This window comes from Schistocerca piceifrons, chromosome X (assembly GCF_021461385.2).
Source record: "Schistocerca piceifrons isolate TAMUIC-IGC-003096 chromosome X, iqSchPice1.1, whole genome shotgun sequence".
Taxonomy (NCBI): Eukaryota; Metazoa; Arthropoda; class Insecta; order Orthoptera; family Acrididae; genus Schistocerca; species Schistocerca piceifrons.
The window spans coordinates 327,535,020-327,556,909 of NC_060149.1; the positions used below are offsets into that span (position 1 = coordinate 327,535,020).

Here is a 21,890-nt window from a genome sequence, read left to right on the forward strand (position 1 = left end):
AAAAGTTAAATTGAGGCAGAAATAGAAAATATGATTAAGTAATTTCAATCATCAACAGACCCAAAGATAGGCAATGCAATTAAACAATTTCTGGAAGAATTTAATGCTATTTTTGAAGTATCTAGAGGTTATATTGGCTTTAAAGGTAGAAGACTTACGAATGTAAATGACACACTTGATGCAAAGGATCAGTGAACAAACATTATTTCGTTAATAAGTTATCAAATGTTATTACAAAGTCTGAAAACACAACACAATTCACTAACTATGTCATTACATAAGACTTTGATGAATGAATAAAAGAGAATAATGGAAGTTTTAAACAAAATTTAACAAGTATTCTGACACAATTCGATAATTACTTTACCAAAAAAGAAACAGAAACACTTTTTCCACATAATGCAAAATATGTAGTCCCATACTTTAAGGAGATAAGTAATCTTAAAGATAAAGTGTATGATAAACAAATATTTGAATTAGCTTTTATGACTGAAGGTGAGCAAAAAATGCACAATTTCGAATACAAATTCAGGCTTAAATGAATTATTGTTAGTGGTAAGAACATAAATAGAGACTTGAACGTTGATGACTCTGACATCACTGTAAGTGTGGCTGATATGCAATACCAAATAAATAATAATAATCAATCCATAGTGGTACACAAATAAAATTTTCTAACTGTAAGATTGCATGATTAGAAGATATGGCGAATATAGAATTAAAACGTTTTACAAAAATAATTATATACAACAGCATAAATTGATTAGTCAAACACAGAAACGATTCAGTGAAAAGATGATAGAAGTAAAATGAAAGTTGACAGAATTAAAATGAAAAGGTTTTGTGAAAGAATGGAGATGAAGTATATTTTAAATGGTTGGGATTTGATAATTCACAAATCAGCGGGGTAAATAAAGATAAAGTAATGTATGTGGTTGACTTACATCTCGAATTTTTCATGCATATAATTATTATCAATAATCAACTCTTCTTGTCGATAGTAACCCAACAGATTAAAATAATTTTGATAGCAAACAATGTATAAGTTTTCTTTCATTCTTTGGTATAAATTGATTGAAATTCGATTGTAATTCAATCTTAACAGTTCTTCACTACTAGCATGTCGATCTTCAACTCTGTATAGCTGTATCCGTAAATTTTTCCTCTGAGTTGTAATTGCATAATTATCATATTCACGTTTATCATCGAATAATTTTAAAAGAACGAATGCTGGTCTTACATTTTCATTAACTCTTTGAGGAACAACATGAGGTAATAAATTGTTTAGTTTTTCATTCCTTTTATTTATTATCTCTGAAGCAGTATCAACGGTTTCTCTCAAGTTTTGAATGTGATCATCTTTCATTTTAATTCTATCACCTTTTCATTCCATTATTTGTCAGTTTAATTAATTATTTTTGTAGTTGTTGTATGTAATTGTATTTTATCTTTGTAAAAAGTTTTAGTTCTATATATGCCATATTTTCTAATTGATGGAAGAACATCATGAGAAACACATATTCTAAATCGGTTGGTTTCTTCCTTTTTAGATTTTAGAATTAAAGAATAGAGTGCAGATTCATTGGTAAAAATTGAAGATTTTTCATTTCCTCTTTAGATGCCCTTTTAATCTTCAAATATTTTACTGTCACCTATAACCACATTTTTTTCTAATAGCCTGTTTTCTGTTTTTATATTCTATTATTTCAGCAACATCTTTTGTCTTAAACCAAGGATTTTCGTCATCAATAATCACAAACACTTGCTTATTGTTGTATGTAAGACTGTTATAGCTGCCTAAGCACCAGGCCTACAATCAACTCCATGTATTAAGAAAAATTCTTTATTAGCTTAGCAAAAAATAAAAGGTAGATAAAATTTTTATTTGGTATTCGCCATATTTTCTAATGATCTTTTAAAACTGTTTCGCAGCTGGTAATTTTGAACACATAACTAACTGATTCGTTTAAGAAAATTTTTTTCAGAAATACAATAGAAATTATTTCTTATAAATGGAAAACCTAAATGAAGTGGTAGCTAGAGCAAAAGAAACTTATGAACTAATTGAGCATTCTGAAGACTTGGATTGTCCTATTTGCTTAAGCGATGAAAATAATCATCAATTTGTCAAGACAAGCTGCAATCATATTTTTCATAAGGATTGTATTGATGAGTGGTTAAAGTAAAAAGAAACTTGTCCATTTTGTAGAACATTTATTAAAAACAGAACACCAACAAGAGCTGACATATTGGCAACCCATAATTCTATACCAGGGCCTATAATCACCTCCGTTTATAAATTTTACTTTTCACAAATTTAATAATTTTTTTTTCTGTATAAATGGAGCTGGTTCAACAGCAGTCCTCTGTGAAATCCAAATTTTGAAAATGCTGTAGTACTGAGAAGTCAACTGATAATTTTCCTTTACAGAAATACATAAAACATGGCTACAGAACGATGTGTATACTATGTATAAATAAATATTATGTAAAAAATTCTAATGAAAGTCGAATTCCTTGCATATGTGGAAAAAGTGTTGCTAGATATTATTGCAAAGAACATTTATGCCAGATTCCAAGGGAAGAACATTCGAAAATTTGATTATCAATGAATGACGAAGAAGCTGTAACTGATCAAGCATCTGCATCTACAAATAAATATAAAATTTGTCAAGAGATTAAAGATTTAAGTTGTTTCTACATATATCCTTCACATACAGATAAATACAATAATAAATGTAAGAAGTGAACTTTAGATTACATAAAGAATAAGAAACCTAAAGCAGCATCAGCTGAAACTGGCTTAGGACTGTGTCCAGTGCAATCATCTTGAACCTTATAATTAATTATCTATTAAATAAGAATCCTTACCGTCTTTTAAGTAACTATCCTTACCATCGATTTGCGAAAAAATATTTTTTGTAAATCTAATGAAATTTTTCCTTTAAATTGAAGGAGCAAACTGGAAAGATACATAGCTGCATCAACTTCATGAACAAATGGACCAGTTCATTGTTGCACAACTTTGTGAATAGTGCAAAAGAAATAATTTATGACGAAGTATTAAATTACGTAAATCTGACCTAATTACATTTACTTTTAGACATTCTACACCTAACATGAGGGACAAACTTTTGAAACAAATACCCTATTATAAAATTGAAAATGGTGATGATTTCCTAACTAAAGGAAAAAGATGTTTCAGTTTTTTACAGATGTGTTCGCCAAAACTAAAGAAGATAAACCACTGAAAAAAAAACATTTCCATTTTCTACAGATGTGTTTGGGAAACATAAGACTAGAACCAATAAATAAGTATTATTTCCCTTTTACACTGATTTATTTGAGAAACCATGAGACAGGAAAACAATTAGTGATTACATAGTTGATAAAGCATTTGCAAGCAGATTACAAACTGTAGATTTTGAAAACAGTATAGATTAACTTGAACCTGATTATTTCTTGTCTGCAGTGAAGATGAAAATTCTGAAAATTGTGACACAATGTAAAAGTACATCATGGCTTGAAGATAAATTTGAATTTATTTTGTGAGTACAAATTACAGACAGATGGTAAAGGACAAGAATTTGGACAACAAACTCAAAACTACACCATTATGACAGAGAAGGATTTTAGTAAGAAATTATAGTGTGGGAAGCAAGATATTTTAGCCAAAATATCTCATTTTCAAGCACAAGGATCAGGATGGACATTAAATAGAATTATTGGTTTATGGCTAGCTATTAACAAATCTTTTCCACTGAGGGGATCATCTTACACTGAGTTACCTGCAGATATTGTAAACAAAAAAGGTTGCCTCAACGTAAAAAATGATAATCAAAAATGTTTTCTGTGGGCTATAAAATCCCCATTGTATCTAGCAGATAAAAATGCTGAAAGACTAACGAAACACAAAGATATTGGTCCTGATCTTGATCAGAAACTTGAAAATATTGAGTTTCCTGTAGTGGTTAATCATATTCCAAAAATAAAGAGTAGAATTAATGTATCTATCAATGTCTGTTCATTTGATGAAAAATATCAAATCTATTCAATAAAAAGTTACGAAAAGTAAGAGAGAGACATGTAATTCTCCTTTATGTCAAGAAAGAAGGTGATTCACACTATTGTTATATAAAAAATTTATCCCGACTTGTCTCAAGTCAAATCAATAAACAGGAAGAAGAGAAATTTATTTGTGATGTGCTTGCTTCACTTCAACTGCAAGCAGAAATTGTTTGACTAAGAAACCATTAAAAGTAGAAACGCCAAAGTAATTATCATATGTACATTTTAAAAATTATCAATACACATAGAAAGTTCCATTTGCTATTTATATGGATTTTCAAAGTTTACTTTTGAAGATGGACAACTGTCACCGAATCCAAAAATTTCATACGCAGTGAAATATCAGAAGCATGCACCAAGTGGAATTGGCCACAACATCAAGACATTAAAGAGATCCTTTTGTTTATAGAGGGCCAAATTGTCATAAAAACTTCATAGAATGCATGAAAGAAGAGGTTGAAGAGATTGGAAGAATTTATTCTGAAACTCAAGAAATGAAACCACCTACACCTAAAGAACAATCAGGACATAACAAATCTAAAGTTTGCGCACATTATAAATGTCATTATACAAGAAAAAATAGAAAATTTCATCATCATGATCACTTAACTGGTAAATACATTTCTCCATTTTGAAATAATTGTAATTTGAAACTAAAGCATGCTGACTTTGTACCTATTTATTTACATAATTTATCTGGATATGATTCTCACCTCTTTGTGAATGAACTTGGCTATGATAAGGAGATAGGCCTAATCCCAAACAATTAAAATAGATATATCAGTTTTGAGAAGAGTACAGAAAGTTTGAAAATGAGATTTATTGACACTTTTAAATTTATGGCTTTGTCACTTGACAAACTTTGATCAAATTTGAAGAGATATCAAATGAAAAATACTAGAAAGTTTTTCCCATTAGAATTATTTAATGTAGTGATCAGGAAAGGAGTATGTCCATATGATTACATGCATTCTTGGAAGAAATTTGAAGAGACACAATTACCACGAATAGAAGAGTTTTACAATAAACTGAATGACTATGACATAAGTGATGAATATTGTGAACATGCAAAAATGGTTTGGAAAATATTTAACATGAACAACCTTGGTGAATAACGTGATTTGTATCTGAAAACTAATGTAGTATCTTTAGCTGATATGTTGTATAAAAGCATATGATTGAGACCCATCTTGGTAGTATACTGCCACCAAATTGTGTTAGGATGCAATGTTGAAAATGTCCAAACAACAGCTTGAGTTCTTACATGGTTATGATATGACTCTAATGGTTGAAATAGGTATACGAGGAGGAATATCACAATGTTGCAAGAGATGTGTAAAAGCCAATAATAAATATCTGAAAGATTTAGATGATAAAAAGATGTCAAATTATTTGCCATACTTAAATGCAAACATTCTGTATGGCAATGCTATGAATCAGTATTTACTATATGGTGGATTTGAATGGGATGATCCCAAAAACTTTCATTCTGAAAATATAAGTGAGATGCCACATATGTCGCGAGAGGGATACATATTTGAAGTAGATCTAGAATATTCAAAAGAATTATGCTATTTACATAAAGTTTCCCATTAGCTCCTGAATGGACAACTGTGCCAGGGACAAAGGAAAGCGGATTGATTACTACTCTGAATTAAAAGCATCATTATGTACATCACTATAGACACTTCAATCAGTATCTGTCTCTTGGAATGAAACTCACAAAACTACATAGAGTTTTAAAATTTAAAAACTCTGATTGGCTAAAGAAATATATAGATCTGAGCACACAGATGAGGACCAAGGCTTCAAATGATTTTGAGAAAGATTTCTACAAATTGATGAACAATTCTGTGTTTGGTTAAACGATGGAAAAAATCATGAAACTGAGTGAGTATAAAATTAGTTTCAGATGGAGAAAAGTGTGATAAAATTGCAGCAAAGCCAAACTTTAAAAGCAGAACTATATTTAATAAAAATCTTGCTGCTATCCGTATGAATAAAACAAAAATTACATTTATTAAACCTATCTGTGTTGGAATCAGTATACCTGATCTATCTAAAGAATTGATGTATGATTTTCACCACAGAGTTATTAAACCAAAATATGGAAAAAATATTGTGTTGTGTTATCAAGCTCCCGACAGTTACATTTACAACATTAAAACTGAAGATTTCTATGAAGAAATGAAACCAGTCATTGATAAATTTAATAAAAGTGGCTGTATACCCCATAATATTTATGGTATTCCACAAGTAAACAGGAAAGATTTGGAAAAATGAAAGATGAATGTAATGAAAAAATAATGGAACAATTTTCTGGTTTGAGATCAAAACTGTATACTTATAGAGTTGGTGACAAAATAGAGAAAAAATCTAAAGGAATTAAGAAATGTGTTGCTAAAAGCAGCATAAGTTCAGAAGATCACGAAGATTGTTTGTTTAACAAGAGAGAACAGTACAGAAGAATTAATTTCATTCAAAGTGAGAAACGTGAAATCTTCAAGGTTGAGGTATACATAAAAGCTTTCAGTTCACATGACAACAAGAGATATGTCTTGGAAAATGGAGCAGATACATTAACATATGGGTACTATAAGTTATTAAAAGCCTAATAAAATTTTTCATATATAAATTAAATAAAATTTTTGTATATAAATCGAAACTCTCATGAAGAAGCTTAATGATGTAAGTATGTCGAAAGAGATGTAAAAAACAATTGTGCTAGAGGTAGATGTTTCATATAATGTAACTGCCTGTGAATATTTAAAAACTAGATTTGGAGAGGAACTTTGTCTAGAGCTCAATAATAATTTTAAGATTGCTTTAGCAGACATCTTTTCTGAATAATCAGAGAAGGACAAATGAAACTGAAATACAGGGTATGGATGAAACTTAAAAATAATGATAATGAATTTCATCATATAGAGTTCTCAATGCGCAATTTTTTATGTAAGATTCCTTTGTTAACTAATTCATTTTATTTATTTCCTTATGTTCACCTTTTATAGAATGAAGTAAAATTGGGTGAATTTGAGATTCGCTGTTATAAAAAATAATATTAAATTAAATTTCTTACATTCACCTAGGTAAATGAGTCATTAATTGTATTTTCTTATGTTCCCCTTTTATATGAAATGAAGAACTTAGAAATAGGTTGGTTATCGAAAAAAGGAGGTAAATAGCTAAAATCGGTAGAGTTAATGAAACAATGAGGTACTGAGCTAAAGCTTAAAAATTGGTTGGAATGATTTAAACAGACTGGATTAAAAAAACGGTTGAGTTAATTAGAAAAATGTGGTATTGAGTTAGTGAGTGAGTTAGTGAGCTAGAACCTACAAAACGTAACTACTCAGAACATATGAAGGTATAAAAAGATTTATGTACCTCATAACTAAAAATAAATTACTATTGATGATGCTGTTGATTTATTGAACTATGGAAATAACACAATATCTCATAAAAGAGATTTTCGAAGTTTATTTTCCACAATTGGATTAAGATTCAAGTTTAAATGAAAAATGTAAAAGGTTTAATAAAAGAAAATACCGAAACACCAATTACATATATTTGTATGAATGATGCTTGTCAATAAATCGACGGATTAGCAGTACTTCATCGAGGAGAATTAGTTGGAAAGGAAAACTATTATAACCAAGAAGTTGAAATAAGTAGAAAATTAACAAATAAATTTAATGGGTTATTATTAATAATCTTAAAGGAATTCCATGTATAATTAGACTGTTGAATAATCTACCTCATACTTTTTGGGAATTAGAAAGATATGTGAAAGGTTTAGTAAATACATTGATTAAAAATTATCCACTCAAAATACATGTTCTGAGTTACAATTACTGTGCTCGAGGACCTACATTAGAAGGAAGATTAATGAGAGCACATCCAAGAATAAATAAATAAGCAAAATTCCATATATATATATATATATATATATATATATATATATATATATATATATATGTAAAGATAGTGGACAATTATAACATAGGCATAAATTAGATAAAGAACTTCAATTATGGCAAAAGAAAGTATCATATCAAAGCTTTGCCATAAGAAAAAAATCTATTATTTCAATTAGGGGAATAATGTTTGGAAATAGAAAGTTAGGAATGGGTACTGATGTTAAATCAGGTTTATAATTTTTTTAAATTAAATAATTTTATATATTTTTAAAATTATATAATTTCAATACTTTTTTAACAATATTATTCTATATGAATGAACAGTATCGAATATTCCTTACTAACAAGTGGTAAAACTAAACCTTAATCAATTAAAATGAAACTAAATAATAGACAGTAAAATAGTACAGATTATTTCTTAACAGATGCTCAAAAATGAAATGGGATTAGAAAATGGATGACAATTAACTTTTAACATTATGAAACACTGTAGTTAAAATATTATTGTACCTCTCAAAAAAAAGGAAAAGAAACTGGGTCTGTGTTAATAAACTACAAAAGTGGATTTTAACCATTATTATTGGCCACATTATCATACTTAGCTGCCGCTAGTACAATAGAAGGAAAGTAGCAAAACAATAATAGACAAAATTTCAAAAAGATCAAGAATTGGAAGTGCAAAGAGGATATAATTAACAATGGAGAAGAAATCGAAAAATAGAAAAAAACGAGAGCAAACGGTTTCCAGACATGTTTAATATAGAAAAAGTTGCTAAAGACAAAAAATTAAACAATTTCTTATGTTTGGAAAGTTTATGATTTACCTATTAAATCTAATTAACTTAAATCTGGACGAGTACATTTAGATATTTCTGCTAATGTTGGTACTTAATTGGTTTTAAAATATGAAATATTCATTTGGAGGAAATAAAATTAATGAACAGGTAAAATACTATTGGTAAATTTAATCTATATTATAGTGATAAAGGAATACAAAATGTTGATGCATTCAATTGTGGTCATTTATGTTTATTTGTATTAAAATTACTGTCAGATAATTCAATATTTCAAGACATTTTAAATTAAAAAAAATACATTTCTAGAAATAAATTAAATATAAGATATGAAGAATTTAATACATCTTAGAATCAAAATTTGATCAATACTAAGTGCAGGACAATTAGAATAAAAACTGAATACAAATATTAATGATGATGAATTAAGGGAAAATCATACGAAAAATTAATTGAACAACTATTAAACACTAGTTATGGAATGTAAAATTGAAACATATCAACATATATAATGTTTAATTACACATAAACTAGAAACAGAATAAAACCTAATACAAACATCAATAAACAAGGATTAGAAAAAGTAAAAATGGCATTAGATCTAAAATGGAAAATTTTATTAAACTATTTCAGAAGGAACTGGGGACATTTTAGAACCACCAAGATAAATGTTTCCTTAAAAAGAACATTAGTTGGAGTTAGTGACGTAATTATTGGGTGTGATGCTGTTACCAAACAATAATTACAGAAAGAATTTGAAAATCTTATTACATATTTGAAATATGAAAATATTTTAACACCTATAAATAACTAAGATGCTTAACAAGTTATAGGAATAGAATTAAAAAAGGTTTAACAAATTTTAATAAATGGAATATAATTTATGTTAGTGCTACAAAACACTATCTTAAAGAGATAAATAATGTTATTTCAACATGTAAATATACTTTCGATGGGTTCAGTGTTTTTGAAAATAAGGTTTATGATAAAGAAATAATTTATTTTTCATTTAAATCTCGTAATTAACAAGTGTAACATAAATTTGAGGATGAAAGTCCCCAAAAATTACAGTTGTAACAGGTAAAAACATATAAAATATTTTTCATTTAACCATTTTAAAATTTTTTAAGTGCATTGTGATAATAATGTTAAAAATGTCCCATAGATGTGAAAGAAAGTAGTTTCATGAAATAATTTAAATTTTTTGTCTACATAATTACTGAAACACATGGTTCAAATAGAACAACAACAAAAACTGAAAGAAGGAATTTTTTGAAATTGTATGACTAAAAAGTCTAATTTTGTTAAAAAATTTTACTTATTGGCCTAAATACACACAACAAAGATGTGCTTACTCATACAGGACGTATTTGTGACGAAATTATTAATGAACTATATAAACCAATATGAAACAATTTTAAGCAAAGATATGTTATGTCTTTTGGAATAGACGAATTTTGCGAAGGTGATCTGGTAGACATGGGTTGTGGAAAATTAAAAGGCATTCCAAAAATAAGTTAAGGATGTCAAGACTTATGAACCATAATTTATGTTCTTAAAAATGGGGTCAGGCTATACCAATTAAAGATCAAATTAGTAAAAATGTAATGAACACTTCTGAAAATGTTTCTAGAAAAGAACTCAAAAACATTTACCAACAGATGATGGAAAAAATTACTATATAGATTTTCAAGAACTTATGAAAAAAAGTATTATCAATTATTATCCACCTTTCAAAGAATAACAAGTATCTGTTGAAGGATTTAATGGAACAATAAAAGAAAAAATTTTGAAATTTTGCACTTCAACGACATTATATTTGAATCCCTTTAGTTAATAATCTACTTAATGATGATAATAATACAAAATTTTCTGAAAATAAAATATAACAAAAGAAGTAAACGAAAAAAAGTATAAAAAATTTTTGCTCCACTTAATAACATGCCAAAGTAAGAAACTGATGATAAAGTCTGAATTAACAGGAGTTTTGAAGAAAGATACACAGTTAAATCTTTGAGCGAAATTTTTGAAATTAAAAGTGCTATTTATTCTGGTTAAATTACATCTAAATTAACAGATTTTAATATAGAAGCAGGAAAGGAAAACTTTATGAAGAAGAACTAATAAAAAATTTCTGATATATGTCTTGCAGAAAAAGATTTGGGAAAGGAATATGATAAAGTTTTTCTTAAATGGTTAGGATTTGTATAACCATAGTAGTTGCATTCAAATAAAGTAATCTTATAATATCATTATAAAAAACTTGATCATTATAGAATTAAGAAATTTTATCTTTATAAATTTTCAAGATTCCAAATGCAGGAAATAAAAATTTATGTAATTTATTCTTTTCCACATAATCTTAAAAGTATAATTTTAATATTTTCAATAAAGATGCAGAAATTAATATAAATGATGTAGATGGTTGTGTTCATCCTAAATTCGTTCAATTTTTTCCAAGTTTTAAAATTATTCTAGCCAAAGGTTCAGATTAATCAACCTATCCAACATAAAATTAATCGATAGTTTTGTGGAAGGATGTTTGATTTTATAACCTTAAAGAAAAAAATTATATTTTATAAAAAATAAAATATCCTTTTATTTTGTCAACAGTTTTATTAAATTTAACCTAAAATCTATTGAATAAAATGGAAGGACAAACCCTTAACTATGGTAAATAATTAAGAATACGAAATACTTTATATTTTTCAAATATTTGGTTCATTTTTAAAACATTATAACGAAATTCTGGGGGATAAGATTTAAACGAAAATTTTGCATGGGGTTCTTGTGCTGGAGATTCTATTGTTAGGTAAAAATTATTCTGGGTTCGAAGTAAAAGAAACTCTTGCAAAAGAAGTAAATTTGTTGTTCAAAATGGAATTTAGGTTAACGATTGATAAATATAATCCAAGTTAAAACTCGAATTTGAACAACACAATTAAAAAAATCTTATAATAATTATGTTTTTCCATGAATTAGTAACTGAAAAATCGCTTGGATGGTTAACCCTGCTGTTCTGTTCGGGTCTATATGACCCGAAACGAATATGAACGTTATTTTACATTATGTAAATACCAATATATATTTATGAAACTTTGTGACTTTGTCTGAAAATGGATGAGCAGCATGTGTTTTAAAAGGTTTTAAAAAAGTTTAAGAAGTTTGGGCTTCAACTGTAATAGTTGCATATGTAATGTTCGGGTCATAATGACCCGACACAAATATGTTTAGTGTAACTCGTATTTATTTCTAAAATCTGGAAATGGCGAAAATTATTTTTGTTGTGTTGTGTGGGAATAGTGACTGCATCATTCCAACTTACTCTCAACAATCACCTAAAGCTCCATGCGTTCACAACAATGGGCTTGTTTGTTGCTTTCCCCAGGAAATAATAATTGGCAGTTCTCAATAATTGGAATGCTTTGTTTCTGCCCAGTTTGACTTGTGACACCATGGCGATGAGACCATTGAATGATCGTGAGTTGGAAGAAATAGTAAATGCCTCACCAGATGAAGGATCACTTTCTGAGTTTGAAGATCACATCAGCAATGCATCTGAAAGCGAGTGTTCCGATGACAGTTACGACAGTCCACAGCCCATACAAAATAGTGTAGAGACTTTTCTTTCTAAAAATGGGAATATAGAATGGCAGTTGCATCCACCAGCACAACATGGTCGCCTACCAGCTTCGAACATCATCAAGAGTACCCCAGGAGTTACCAGGTATGCAGTCAGCAGAATATCTGATGTAAAATGTTCATTTGAAGCAGTATTTCACACAGCGCTTCAAAATGAAATAATAGAGATGACAAATATTGAAGGGCAGCGAGTTTATGGTGAACAGTGGACAGATATTGATGGTTCTGTTTTCCATGCATACTTAGGACTCTTACTCCTAGCGGGTGTATATCGATCTCATGGGGAGTCTACAAAAAGTTTGTGGGATAAAGATACTGGGCGAAACATATTTCGAGCAACCATGTCTCATGAAACATTCTGTAAGATATCACGTGTCCTGCGATTTGACAAGAAATCTACTAGAGAGGAAAGACGACGTACTGACAAACTTGCCGCAATTCGTAGTATTTGGGAGAAGTGGGTAGAGGTCCTTCCTAAACTGTATAATCCAGGAGAAAATGTTACTGTTGACGAGCAGTTAGTAGCATTTAGAGGTCGCTGTCCATTCAAGCAGTATATCCCAAGTAAACCGGCAAAATATGGGATCAAAATATGGACCATGTGTGACAGCAAAACTTCATACGTACTGAAAGCCCAAATTTATACAGGAAAGGTGAGTGGAGCGGCACCAGAAAGAAATCAGGGAATGAGGGTGGTATCTGATCTCACTTCTGAGTTACGTGGTCAGAATATCACGTGTGACAACTTTTTTACGTCGTACAATTTGGGGCAGCTGCTTCTGAAAAGGAAATTGACTATGTTGGGAACTATACGGAAAAATAAGCCGGAGCTTCCACACAAAATGACCAACAAGGAGGTACACAGCTCTTCATTTTACTTCACAAATGACACTACTGTGGTTAATTATATTCCTAAGAGACACAAGAATGTTGTACTTATGAGCACTCTCCACCATGATGCGGAAATCAGTGACAGGGCTGATAAGAAGCCAAAAATGATTTTGGACTATAATTCAACCAAAGGTGCTGTAGACACGCTTGATCAGTTATTAGGTACATATACATGCAAACGAAAAAGTAATAGGTGGCCAATGATAGTTTTCTACAATATTCTTGATGTTTCTGCTTATAATGCATACGTTTTGTGGATTTCGGTTGACCCTAATTGGAATGCAAGCAAATTGACTAGAAGGAGAATATTCTTGGAGGAACTTGGAAAGTCACTGATAAAAGAACATATTGCATCAAGAACGCATTTCCCAAGAACAGAAGATTCTTTGAGAATGGTCACAAGCATCCAAAACCCGAATGATGTGGGTGGTGTGTCAGAATCGGTAACAACAAGAAAATCTACAAAACGTGCACGCTGTAAGTTCTGTCCATCAAGTAATGACAATAAAACAAACATGGTGTGTGGAAAATGTAGTAAACATATTTGCAAGAAACATGTAACCTACTTGTGTCCACAGTGCAAGCAGTAAGAAAAGAACTGTAGTATTTTATAAGATGATTGTATTGAAAATTCTGTTGTTTCAAATTTATGTGAATACTTGTGCCTAAACTACAATCAGTAAGAAGAGAGGATTCTAAAGTTGTAGTGCTTTCTATGTTGGAATGTAATAAAAAAACTGTAGTGTGTTCTGTACTGTAGTGTGCTCTAAGATGAATATCTGTAATGACAACTGTCTGTTGTTAGAAAATGTCAATACTTACGTCTAAACTGTCAACAATAAGAATAGAAGTATGGAAAAACTGTAGTGCTTTCTAAGTTGAATGCCTGTAATGGAAACTGTCTGTTGTTTCAAATTTATGTGCATATTTAAATGAAAAATATCCCTCAATAAAGTTGTATGCATTGTTATTATTATTATTATTACCATTATTATTATTATTATTATTATTATTATTATTACTAACAAGGTACTGGAATAGAACAACAATGTCGATAGCTAAAACTGTACCAAAATTTATGTTTCTAAAGCATTTTGATATGTCGGGTCATATTGACCCGAACAGTATATATGTCAAGTAAAAGTGAACAGAACAGCAGGGTTAATGGAATTAATGTCAAATTATAAACTAGTAATTGTAATGCATGAAAATTAAATATATATTTGTTTATTGAAATAGAGACAAACACAAGAAAAATAATCAAATGATTGATTCTTTATTATCGGATAAAGATAATGTATGGAATATTTATTTGAGAAATGATTTTTGAAAGCTGACGACTCAGTGGTTTTTAATGAAAACACAATTAAAAACAGATATTGGTATGAATCCCCAATATGCTATAATAAATTATCCTATTTATGATAAAATATGAAACAAAGAAGAAACAGTATTGTGACACAAAAAACGAGTTGTGCAACTATGTGCTACTGTTAGTGATGAAATTCATATTGAAATTTTGCTCTTATATCTTGTTATGGACAAACGAACTCAACATAAAATTGCAGCACTGATTTCAACCAAGAATCTTTAAAAAAATATTGATTGTTTATTTATTTAGTTTTTTAGAAGGTTTTACAAATAACATACCAACTTCTAGACAACGTTTGATTATTTTTGAAAAATTATGAAAATCGCATTATTTCCTGTATAAATCATATTATGACAATGAAGAGTAAAAAGAATTGAAATCCATGATTTCCTGGAATTTTTTTTTGAATCTGCATTTTCATCATTGTCACTATTTACATTTTCATTGTTATAAATTGATAATTATATTCTTGTGTGCTCTTCACCTGGAATAGAATTAAAAAGTTCTATTTAATAATACTTATAAATATTTTTTACACAAACACTATTTATACGATTTTATTATATATTTTTATGTTCTTCATTTAAACAAAATCTACACATTCTTCTATAGCCATCTATAGTAAATTTATACGAAGTAACTAATCAATTGATTCTGCAAGTCGACAATTTCTACAGATCTTAGCTTTCATTCATTTAGAAAAATGATATTACAAAAAATGAAAAAAATTCAAAATTTAAATATGTTTCATTATATATATAATTACTTTACCACACCCTTATTTTATTACAAATGCCGATATGTTCAGGTGACTATGCATAATTACTTTATTACAATATGTTAAACTGTCTATATTTCTTTCTGGAATATATCACTTATTATTTTGAGGCCTTACAGATTATTTTACTATAGTATTTATTGTTAAATTAACGATCTTTACTATATGAAAATTTATTTTATTTTTAACACTACACATCTTTACTCCTGTTTACAATTTCTCTATATTTGCGCCAATTATAATGTACATTTGTGATCTTAAACCACATAATTCTTCCACTATTATTAGATTATATTTTAAATTCATTTTTCCTAATACTTGTTTTTACTTTAGCAATATTATAAACATCATTTTCTACATTTGACATTTCATAAAATAACTAGCAGTATCTTAATAACAATGCTCAATATTTTCTCCTTATTCTATTTTCATACTAATGTAGTAAAAATTATTTATTAATAATTCCAATATGTACAGTGTAGATAGTGCAATAGAAAAACGTTTATTAAGGCTTTATTCATACCATAGGAGCCAAATTTTCATTAAATATTCTTTTATATTTGAAATCTGGTTTTGGAACTGATTTATCATATTTATCTGAACCTGAGACTAATTTTTGATTTACTCTGTCTCTCATGTTTTCGCTCGGTTACCCAAATACTGTATTATTCATCAGTTCATAAAACTTTTTTTGAAATTATTTTATCGTTTCATTCTTATTTCGGTATTTACATCTATATCTTTTAAGCAGACAGATTAATACATTTGAATAATTTATATATTTTTATTAATTTCTCCCTTGAGACAAAGAATGTTTCAGATTTCTATAATGAACAATGTAATTGTAGTTATTGCATAATGAAGTTAGTAATTTTATTTCGTTAGTTTCTGGTAGAATTTTTGGGAGCTAATTGCAAATTTGTATGAAAAACATTTAATTCTTTGTGTATTCTAAGTTTACATTAAAAATACATTCAAATTTAGAAGTTTTAAAATTTCACTTAATTTTTCGAAATTCAAAGTTTTTCTGTTTATCCCATTTCAAACATTCTAAGGTAAATATCAAGACATTGATTTCCATATTCATAACTAGTATCCAAAAACACTGAGTAGTAATATTCTTTTTAGAATCAAAATGTTTAATTTATTTGTTCTTAGCTTCCACATATCTTTTACGGTATCAAGAAATTCCTCTCCTATTCCTTCTTCGATAATTGAAATCATAGACAATCATCTAATAATTGCAGTGTTTCCTCAACCATTTTTAACATATCGTAAGAAGATAATCCTGGTGGTGTATTATACCAGGAAGTATATAATTCATAAACTTTTATACAAGTTTTCTTGAATTTTCTAAAACATTTGCTAATAATAAAACATCAGATTTTAAAAATAAAAATGATATTCTAGTTAGATTTATGTTAATATTTTCCCTAATTAATTTTATTTGTTTATAATCTTATTTACAAGTATGATACTCAATTTAATAATAAAATCTTCCTTTGACGTATTACTTATTATTCAAATTTTCCCCAGCTATCTATGTAATCATAAAGAAACAAATTTTCTTGTTACTAATATTATTAAATCCTCTGGAAACATTTCGAATAATCTCTCATTCGAATATCTTTAAAATGGAGGAAAGATTATTAGGCCATGAAGGCACAAATTATAATTATCAACAACTCTTATGTCCAAAATTTTCTGTTTCTTTCTTAACAGATCTAAAATATCCATTTTTATTGTTTGGTACTAATTTTTATTTCTGTTTCCTCATAGTCATGTGTTTTAGAAATAAATGAGAATCATATCCTGATTCATTATGTAAATAAAGTGGTCCAAATTTGGTATGTTTTAATTATAAATAACAATTATCACATAATGGATCTGTTGATTTTCCTGTTAAATTATCATGATTTCTTTTGTATAATAAATTTTACTTAAAGTACAAAAATTTATATTTATTGAGCCTTATTCCTTCTTCAAAAGCTAAAGATATCATTTCTTCTTCAACATAAAGTTCTCCAATTTCTTCAACTTTTTGTCCCCACATAGTCTCTAATTTTTGGATTAATTCTTCTGTATATAACTGGATTTTATTGCTCTCCACTTATAGGTTGAATATAATAACAAAAATCACTTATTGAATTTTTTTATTTTGTAGTAAAAGAGTTTTTGTGGATTGTGCTGACAATTATCCCTTTTTAATGCAAATGTATATATTCGCTTTTCTCTGGTAGTTCTACTTATATTGATTAGTTAATTAAATAATGTTTGAATGATCATTTAACATTATTAAATATTAAAATGTAATAAACAAAAAACACAAATAAATTTTTGGTATATATTTGTAGTAATCTGACTAGTAGCAAGTCCAGATTAACATTTATCCAACAGTTATAACAATGATTTTCTTGTATAAAACACAATAAATGATCATGTGTTTCTTCTCCTAGAATTTGTTGTTTTTAAAGGAAATACCTGATATTCTCCATGAAAAAGTGTACGATATAAGTGTATTAATTTTAGTCTCAATTTTTAGAATACCATAAATTTTATTGTCATTTTTTAAAGTGATCATTAATTTTAGTGTCATTTCTTGCAATATACTTATTTGCAACAGGAAATTTAATATCGGTTTTTTTTTCATCAAGATATTTAACTAATTCTTTACAATTACTTGTTATATCTGAATTTTTACATTTTGGTCTATCTACTGAATTTAATGTTGACGCTATAGACAACAGAAAACGTTTTAGGTCATTAATTTTTAGATTAATGCAAATATTTTTTCTTTTATTTTTTCAGGTAATTTTACATTAGATGAACCTGTTAAAGGAATATATGTGTTAACTGATAATTGTAATCCAATAACTCTATTTAATGTCCATCCTGATCCTCATGTTCAAAAATTACAGATTTTTACTATAATATCATTTTTACCATTACAACATTTTCAATTATATCTTTTTCTTTAAGAATTGTATAATTTTTAGTTTGATATCCATATTTTATTATGCATTAATCGTCTTCATTAGGTAGTCACAAAGTAAATTTAAATTTATTATTAATCCATTAGATAGTTTAAGAGTTTCTTTAACTACTTTCGAAATTTATATTTTACAATTTCTTTCTAAATGCTTTTTCTGGTAAATATTCATCAACTGTTATTCTATCTTGTTGTTGACCAAATATGTCAATAGCAAATGGAAATTTTCTTTTCATGGTTTATGTTAATTTTGTAAAACTTCATCACTACTTTCAATTTTATAGAAAGATGATCGTTTCCCATTATTTTCTCTTATATATGTAATATATGTATATATATACAGGGTGAAAAGTATTTAAATCGACAAACTCTAGCAGGTTGTAAGAGACATCAAAACAAATATTTTTGCCTAATGTCAATTTTTCCTATGAGAAGTATTCAAACCGGTAGAGGAAGAATTCTCTGGTGGCAAATTAATTAAACCAAAAAACATTTTTCCATTTTTTTATGACCAAGCTACAACACATTAACACAACCCAATTTCAGTTACAGTAGATTTTCAAAAATGCCTCCATTGACACATAAACAAAGGTTACACCATAGGATCATGTTCTGTCTGACATAGGCAAAAACACCACGAGTATCCTGAATTGTTCCTGCTGCTGCTAATATCCGGGCAACCAGATCCTCTTATGATGCAACACGAGTTGCGTAAACAAGGTTGCACATCTCTCCCCGCACAAAAAAGTCCAGAGAGGACATATCTGGGCATCGAGCAGGCCATGGTACAGGACCACTTCTCCCAATCCACGTTTCTGGGAACTGTCTGTCCAGGAATCGACGCACACGATGACTGAAATGTGCTGGCACCCCATCATGTTGGAACCACATGCATTGTCTTGGAGAGAGCGGGGCGTCTTCCAGCAATTCTGGCCCTGATCTGGCGAGAAAATTGTAATAGTGCCTGCCATTTAACGGCCTAGGTAGCAGATACTGCCCAATTAAACAGTCCCCCAACAACACCGACCCACACATTAACGAAGAACCGTACTTGATGAGCTCTAGTAACTGTGGCGTATGGGTAATCCTCACTCCAAACATGCGGATTGTGCAAGGTGAAGACTCCATCACGCTTGAACGTTGTTTCATTTGTAAACAACACAGAGGATGGAAATGTAGGATGCATTTCACACTGTTCCAGGTACCACTGCGAAAACTGTGATCTGGGTGGATAATCAACTGGTTCCAGATTGTGGACACACTATAAGTGAAATGGACGTAACAATTACTCTCAAAGGACTGTTCTTACATTTGTCTGATTCATCCCCATGTTACGTGCAATTGCACGAGTGCTGATTGAAGGATCCCACTCCACATGCTGCAAGACAGCTTCCTCAAATTGCAGCATTCTTACAGTGCGACGGTGTCCCTGTCCAGGTAATCTGCTAAAAGACGCGGCGTCATGCAAACGTTGGTACACGGCAGCAAAGGTCATATGATTCGGGATAAGGCGATTAGTATATTGTTGTTGATAACCCCGCCGTGCAGCTTGTCCATTGTGGTGCACTATGTAGTATGCACCAACCATATCAGTGTACTCACTCCAGGTGTATTGCTCCATTAGTAAACAGAGACAATGCACTACTACACTGGTGGACAGCATTTGCCTACAACCGAAGACCGTAATATGCCCTCTAACAACTGAAGATTGTAATACAGCCTCTATCAACTGAAGAGTGTAATACGGCCTCCATCGGTTTAAATACTCCTCATAGGAAAAAATGACATTAGGGAAAAAAATTTGTTTTGATGTCCCCTACAACCTCCCAGTTTGTTGGTTTAAATACTTTTCATCCTGTATATTCAGTCATTAGATTCAGTTAAATTTAATAAAATATATTGGTTAGGAATGTCGTTGTTTAGGGGGAGGAAAAATCGGCACTGTTAGAAGAAATCTGCCGATACCACCTGCTGGATCAGGTGGAGTGGAATCGGCAGTTTCCATCTACTATCACATAAGGATATATATATATATATATATATATATATATATATATATATATATATATATATATATATATATATATATATATATATATATATATATATATATCGGCAGATTCCATCTGCTATCACATAAGGACATACATATCCTTATGTGTGTGTATATATGAATATTAAGTTTTTAACTAAAAAGTAAATAGGATTTTTTTATTACATTTAAAATATCCATTGAAATTTTCCACTTTACAATATCTCTAATTTCATTTTAGATGAAAGTAATTCTAAGAAATATGAGTAAGAAAATGCAGGTGTCTTAAAATTCATATATCCATTTGTAAAGGAAAAAAAAGATTTTAATTTTTCAATTTTTAGTAAATTATTCTTTATTCTAGAAATTTCTTAATTTTTAGTGTTTTAATTTTGTAATTTTTAAATTTTCAATACATTGTATTGAATAGGAATTTTTTAATTGATTAAAATATATAATTCATTCCCGCTTTTTTCAGTGATTAGATTCATTTACATTTAATAAAATATATTGGTTAGGAATGTCGTTGTTTAGGGGGAGAAAAAAATTAGCACTAGTAGGAGAAATCTGCCGATACCACATGCTGCTGGATCAGGTGTGGTGGAATCGACAGATTCCATCTACTATCACATAAGGATATTTTATTAAAGGTAGCCCAGCAGTTGGATTTTAAGTTCTTGAAACTATTTTTAGTCCACTTTTTCCTATAGGATGAGCATTTTCATAGGAAGGTAGTACAGCAGAACATATGAAACATTTTACCTCGACTGGCAGCAGATGTTCACTGTTCCAACATTGTCTAGAATTCGTTTGACATTTAGGAGAAGAAACTGGTCTTCAGATATCTACTCCAAGGTAGCTTTCAACTTACTAACACAGTCAGTTAACTGAAATTGGATTACTGTCCCTCAATGTTTTTCACTGCTTCATGAAATGATGAAGCTTAGCAGAGAAAAAATACAAAATATCCCAGAAAAAGTGTTCTGACAGAAGGTTTGAAGGAGCAATAGACATGTTCTGGAGTGTGATTTTAGTAGTTTAAAAATTTTGATAACTCTTTCAACAGCAGCCAATAGTGCTAACCATTGTGTGATAGAATAACCCAGAATCATTTGAAAATATATTTCCAAAAAGCTACAATGGTGTTTCAGACTTTCAACTCTCATAGTTTATGATCTGAAGTATCCAAATATTTTGCAGACTACCATTTCTGTATCTATAGGATAAATGTCAGTAGCTGCTTGAACTGTTTTGTGCAGAATACAAGCAGCACACCAAACCCATATCAGTCCATGGCTAAGCTTCACTTGCAGGTTGGTAAAACCATTGTTCTGACCATTTCCTTCAGCACCTCCAAACCTGCAGTTATTATTACGAGCACACAGCACAACAATTTCTTCTTCT

The 21,890-nt window shown here is 29.3% G+C and overlaps 1 protein-coding gene across 1 annotated transcript; it reads left to right on the forward strand.

Annotated features, from left to right (window-relative positions):
- The first annotated feature begins 12,237 nt into the window (after positions 1–12,237).
- LOC124722340 lies at positions 12,238–18,503 on the forward strand. Its single transcript, XM_047247514.1, has 5 exons — positions 12,238–12,881; positions 13,035–13,901; positions 14,345–14,452; positions 14,555–14,612; positions 18,462–18,503. The coding sequence occupies exons 1-5, from the start codon at positions 12,238–12,240 to the stop codon at positions 18,501–18,503; spliced, it is 1,719 nt and encodes a 572-aa protein (XP_047103470.1).
- The last annotated feature ends 3,387 nt before the right edge of the window (positions 18,504–21,890 follow it).

Excerpts from the sequence above, each read along its gene's own strand:
- LOC124722340 (XM_047247514.1), top strand. The coding sequence starts at position 12,238 with ATGGCGATGAGACCATTGAATGATCGTGAGTTGGAAGAAATAGTAAAT. Across the intron at positions 13,902-14,344 it reads TTGTGTCCACAGTGCAAGCA|GTACTGGAATAGAACAACAA; the intron begins GTAAGAAAAGAA and ends ATTACTAACAAG. Across the intron at positions 14,453-14,554 it reads CCGAACAGTATATATGTCAA|AGACAAACACAAGAAAAATA; the intron begins GTAAAAGTGAAC and ends TTATTGAAATAG.